The sequence below is a fragment of the Gnatocerus cornutus genome, chromosome 6, assembly GCF_029298725.1.
Source record: "Gnatocerus cornutus isolate USDA-ARS CGAHR chromosome 6, icGnaCorn1.1, whole genome shotgun sequence".
In the NCBI taxonomy this organism is placed as follows: Eukaryota; Metazoa; Arthropoda; class Insecta; order Coleoptera; family Tenebrionidae; genus Gnatocerus; species Gnatocerus cornutus.
This window is the reverse complement of record NC_142238.1, coordinates 12266659-12273047: the sequence shown is the minus strand read 5'-3', so window position 1 is coordinate 12273047 and position 6389 is coordinate 12266659. Positions and strand designations below refer to the sequence as shown.

Below are 6389 nucleotides of genomic sequence, written 5' to 3'. Positions count from 1 at the left end.
TCGGTTATTTATTGACGTACGTAAAACTGTCGCTTAGTTTTGGATTCAGCGTAAAATTCTGCGTAAAATAATAAAGTCCGTTTTTTTTAAAAAACGACTAATACCGCAATCTTCCCCTGCATTACAACCGGCAACGTTGCCTAGAGAGATTTTTGGTGAAAAAATTGTTGTCAAATACGCGCGAGAAAAACGATGGTAAAGACCCATCTTTGTATCTGTCATAGTTTCAAAGATATCGAGCTTTAAACATTTTGAAACTAAAAATTTGCCTTCGGCAACTTTAAGCGCTTCTAATTCGCTTATTTACTGACGTACCGGAATCTATCGCCCAGTTTAGAATTTGCGTGAAATTTTACGTAAAATAAGTACTAACAGTACAAGATTGTTCCGTAAATAAGCGAGATATCGATCGAATTAGATTTTGAAATCTGATTTTTTTAACTTTATTAATTCTACAAATTCGAAATATGTACAACAGGTGTCCCAGAACGCCCGCACTTCTTTTTAACGAAAAATTCTCTATCAAAATCTGAGTTGATTGTCGTATAGCACAATGTTTTTGAGTTACAAGTACTTTAAGTTGGCCAATCACAGCTTATAAATCTAGATAGTATTCTGTTGCTACGAATGCGAGGCGGCAATCAATTCAGATTTTGATGAAGAATTTCCCATTAAGAGGAAGTGCAAGCATTCTAGGACACCTGTATATGATTCTCATCAGTTAAAGCGCGAGAAAAACGATGGTGAAAACCGCATATCGATATCTCTCATGGTTCCTTCAAAAATCTAAAAAAACCTCATAAACCATAAGGGAGCCTAAAAAATGCTTCCTTTTTAATTTTTTTTCAAAATCGGATTCTATTGTAATAAAAAAGCGAGATAAAACGATGGTGAAGACCCCATCTTTATATTTGTCATAGTTTCGGAAATATCAAGCCTTAAACATTTCGAAACCAAAAATTTACTATCAGCAGTTTTGGATTCTGTGTAAAATGAGAACCAATGGTTTAAGATTGCTCCGTAAATAAGTGAGATATCGAGTTGAAATATTTCCCAAATTTTAGAAATAATGCATGTTGGTTTTTTATTCTACCTTAAAGTGTTACTCCAATATGAGGAATAGTTTTTACGCTACGGTCGACATAATCTTGTGCTGTTTTCGATTTTAGCAATGATTCATAATCTACTTATCACGAGTGTCTAAATAAAAATCTGGTCAAGAATGTAATGCCACCAGCTTTTGTTTTTTTTCCGTATGTCTTCTCCTAAATCAGTTTTGACAGTCGTCATTTGTTGAACGTGTTTATTATTGTTCAAAAATGGTGTTCTCTAGTGAACAAAAAGCCTTTATGGTTGAAAGCTATTTTAGAAATGGACGCAAACTCAATAATGTTTGGTCATACTCCACTGTTAATTCTAAAGATCTTGAAGTTTTACTTTTGCACAAAATGTTTTTTTGAAAGATTATGGAGAAATAACCTATAATGTGTGACAACGTGTTGACAGCCGTTGAGTTTGAAACCGACATACGGAAAAAAACGAAAGCTGGTGGCATTACGCTCTTGACCAGATTTTTATTTAAACACCCGTTACAAAAATTTGTGACCGCAAAAAGTAATGGAGTTTTGCGTTATTTCCTAGACACGGCAGGGATAGCAAAAATTGTCTTAAAAAATCTAAAGTATAGAAAATATACAAAGAAATCCGATAATATTATTTGGTAAAAGCATTCTACCTATAACATTGTAAAAAACTTTGTTTTTGGAGAGACCTTAGATAATCATACAGATTTTAACGGATAAAAAAGAAAACTCAAGAAATTGAATTAATGTTAGATAATCGTATTCTAATCATTTTGACTGTGGCGGTAATCGCAAAAAAACAGATTGGAAGACAAACAAGAAATCCCCGAACTCAAACCACTTTAAATTAATAAAAATGAATTGAAATCGAAATGAGCAAGAATGCTGTTGCAAAAATAAGAAATAAAAATATTACGTAACTAGATTTACCACGGATATATCGGAAATTGCTTTTCTAAAGACTGATTTTAACTGACTGCAATTCAATGAAGAATCATAAAAACTATACTAAACCACATAAGTGGGTAGCAAAAACTTCCTGATTGAAAAACGAACAACAGAGTTTATTGTAGCCATAATAAAAAAATACTATTCGGATTCTGAAGTCAGGTTTCAAAACTGAATAAAAAATCCTCCGCCATCTGGCTTATGCAATTTGGAAAACCAAGGTCAGTGGCAAAACTGGAATTCCAAAACAAAGTAAAATGTTTATAATATTGCGTCGTGTTGAAATAATGCAAAAAAAAATAAAAAAATAAACAATAGGTAGATAAAAAAACACAACAAAAAATTTGAAGAAAAATACCCGGCGCCTCCACCATTTTACAAAAACAAAATATAGAACTTATTCATTTTTTTTTCATGTTAATGAATACAATGAATTTAATGATTATTCTTGCTTATTACAATATTTTCATTGAGAAATTACCGAAATACAGAAAGAATTTCTATGAAAAACATCTTATCGACTCTTTGATGGAGAAGGCATCATCCTTGACAATATTCCCACATTTAGTTCTTGATTTAATTGGTACAAATCATCTGGCAGCTCATAAATTAAAAACTATTTAGAAGAGTTTCCTGCATAATTATGTCTGCCTTAAGACGTTAATGTTTGGCTTGTTTTCAAGTAGACAATTTATCTCAAAACTCTTCTTTTTGAATCAGAAAGTTGGAGGAAGCTCACCTTACAAAATTCACTTTATTAAAATCGAGTCAAATTTGGGTCTGAAAGCTAGCGGAGTTGAAAATCAACAATCAATAGAGTTCCTGAAGAGGAATTCAAATTAAGAACGATTTTTAAACTCCCACTTGTAGATTTGCCACGACAAAAGAATGACACCTAATAATAAAAAAGGTAGAATAAAGAATTATGATTCACATAATTTAGATTTTGGGCGCTTTATTGACCAATGATGTTGGCACTTTTATTGTTAAAAGAAGCAAAAGTGTGAATTTTAACATTGAAATGTCACAAGATGTCATTACATGCTTTTTAGTGATGTAACAAAACGTAAATTAACAAATTATAAGATTGAATTATACTAAAACTGTGTATTTAACTGAAATTACAAGAGATTATCCATTACACAAGATATAGCATATTCCACTAATTCATTGAAAGATCTATATTTTAAAATCTGAGAATAGATTTAATAAGTAACAACAAAATACCAATAATTAAGGAATTGTTGAGCATTGAAGTTTGTGATGTCTATTTTAGTCACTTTATAAAAATCTGCTTATTTCATTTCCACCAAGAGATTTAAATACTATTTTTTGTACTGCCCGCTAGTTAAAATATTTTTTGTTTGTAATAAATAGACCTAAAGTTGTGGCACTAGTGGAAAAAAAATAAGACATAGACGACACTTATCGTTCATTTAATGCTTAAGAAATTCCCCAATTAGAAATATAGTTTTGATATCCATATCTATATATAAGTTAAATTTGATACAGAAGGCTTCATAACAGACAATATTAAATTTTTCTCGCAGATTAATACTAAAATGTATAAAATGTTAAAAATTTTGTACTGTATATATTTTATTCATGTTTTATGTCTATTATGACTCCTAGCTGTAATACCATTAACAAAACGACGTCAACATAGCTTAATATTAACAATAAACTTCACTTAAGTGTTCTTACTTGATAAGTGCGTTAGATTTGAAAAAGTAACAAATGCCTACAGTAAAATCTTTATACTAAATGAAGTTTATTGGACTACGATGTTAAAAAAATAACAAAAAGATAAAAAACCAATAACTTAGCTATGTAAACGTACTAAACTACTAATACATATAATCTATATTGGAACAAGTGTTCCTGTACAAAATATATTCCATCATTGACTTACATTAACAACAACTGGCTGCTACGAGGAATACTTTACAACTATAATAAAACTACTACATTTTCAATTTTTGGAAATTTAGAATATCAATTTAGCAAATTATTATAGATGTATCAGCAATCTGATTTTTTGTAAAGTATGATACCACAGCCAGGGGTGACGTCTCTTCTCACAAAATGGAGACACAATCATTGGTCATTTTATGTTCATATCACTACTTTTACACATTTAATTTCCTTCACCATCTTCTAACTTTCGCTTTTTACCCCTTGAAACTGTGAACAAAAATTAGTTACGGAAAAAAACCTGCTTAAACTCACCATCAGGTGATTGTGCTTCATCTTCAGCAACGTCTTCTTCTTCCTCCTCTTCTATACCATCTTCCTCCTCCTCTTCTTCACCAGCCTCATAGTCCCCCTCATCTGAAAGTTCATCTAAATGTTCTGAATAAACAGCACCTAATCCAACACTGTCTTCTAGCTCGTCATCTTCCTCAGAGCTACCTTCTTCTTCAGACTCATCATCATTTCCATTTACTTCTTCCTCAGCATCGCTGTCTTCAGCTTCACAGTCTTCTGCATCAAATCTAGAAAAAGGGGTAAGTGGGAGGATTTCATGGGTGACTGGGTTACATACCCATCAAGATATTTAAGGCTTGGGATCATTTTGAAAATTTTTTCCCTGTAGTTTTCAACTGTGGTGGCTTCATTATTGAAGAGATCAAGATTTTTAAGATTTTTAAAATTTTTTAAAGGTTCCAAAGTGGTTAAATCTTTGATTTTGTTTCCACTTAAGTTGAGATGTGTTAATTTAGGGCTAGTTTCTAGCAAGTTGAGCCCATTGTTTATCCTAGAAGCAGATTCATTGATTTTTTTCTTAAGTTTTATCAATAATACTACCTGTTGTCACTTAATTCTAATTTCTTTAGATTTGGAAGTTTGGGGAACCCTTTGAGGGACGTTAGACCGACGTTGATAAGTGATAAGCTTTCCAGATTGGAAAATTCGTCAGATAGTCCAATAATGCTTGTACTCCGGCAATTATCCAAATTCAGTTCTTGAATCTGGAGAGAAATGATGGTAAATTAAAAAATGGGAGCAAAGGACGCACCAGCCATTGTTTTTGAGACTTTTGGAATTCAAAATTGATGACGAGGAAGAATAGAAAACAAGAATGTTAAGAGGTGCCAACAAGTGGAACAAACTCTCTATATTGTACGTAAAAAGTGTAATATTATACATTTTTGAATCCATTAAAGCGATAAGCATGTAAGCACATGTATAATACAATTGACGACACCTTCGTTTGAAAAGGAATACTCACGTCGGCCGGATTTCTCCCTCGTTTTTCCAATTCTATGCGCTTTTCCATCCCGAAACCACTTTATCCTCGCTTTAAACGCAGCAAAATCCACCAGAACTGGACTTTTTTCATATAACGTAACCTTGCAACCGACACCGCTTCTCGCTGAAGTAAGCTTTCAAACTACGAACGCGAAGACAGTGGACAAGAACTCATCGATTAGCCGCCACAGCGTTCACAGCATATCAATGCTACGCTAGAGGGGTACCTACAATAACACAATGGATGTGGTGGCGGGAGATTTACTAGCCAATCACCGCTCTGGAATTTGTAAGGTTAGGATATGATTAACCATTTATGTTACAGCATTTTACTGTTTATGGGGGCTTTGGGGCCACTTTTACCACTGCAATGTCACTATAATTAAATAAAGGGTGTCACGAGGGCCACAGCGAAGGGGTTTGGAAAGGACTTTTTAAAGACGCGGATTCAGCGGATGTTGAAAAGCAAATGCGATATGCAGCTTCGCGCGCTAGTTTTTAAAATTGTGGAAGTGGAGAGTAATTTTTTATGCATGAAAGGAACATTCTTGCCAAAAATTTAAATCTTTAGAGAATGCACTGGCATATTTATTCATTCTCTTCAATCCATTGTAATCGATATGTCGTTTTATTCGTGTAGATAAAAATGGGCAAAATTTTATCAAAACTATTACTTAATTTGTTAATCTCAATTAAAATAAAGATTTTTTAAGGCAGTAAATTTAAATGTTGTACTTACTCTGCACGTATTCCATTTTTTCCGCCGTTACGGGTATAAATCAATTATTCTAAAATGTTTGTCGTAATCTTGTTTCAAAAGTTTTATTGTTAGATTAATCTGAATGTTTTCTTATCATTTTCAATGTATTATAAGAACAAGCCAAATGTCACAAAATGAACCAAAAATGATAAAAACTCAAAAAAGAAACTTAAAGAATTACGTTAACGTGATCACACAAACCTTCCACAAGTGATTTCTGCATTTTACGGTGTGAAAAGGAAATGAAAATGGCTAAATACAGATGTCATTCGACGGCAACTTTTTTTTTAAACTATAGAGAATGATTAATAAGATGTCTGCAAAAATGAGCGATCCAGAGAAAATTG

General features: G+C 32.5%; 1 protein-coding gene across 1 annotated transcript; it reads right to left on the bottom strand.

Annotated features, from left to right (window-relative positions):
- Positions 1-3122: 3122 nt before the first annotated feature.
- Positions 3123-5772, bottom strand: Mapmodulin (acidic leucine-rich nuclear phosphoprotein 32 mapmodulin). The gene is made up of 6 exons (XM_088039265.1): positions 5616-5772; positions 5263-5562; positions 4839-5002; positions 4576-4788; positions 4260-4525; positions 3123-4214 (listed from the first exon to the last, which is right to left on the bottom strand). The coding sequence occupies exons 2-6, from the start codon at positions 5308-5310 to the stop codon at positions 4168-4170; spliced, it is 738 nt and encodes a 245-aa protein (XP_087895391.1). The 5' UTR covers positions 5311-5562; positions 5616-5772; the 3' UTR covers positions 3123-4167.
- Between the last annotated feature and the right edge of the window lie 617 nt (positions 5773-6389).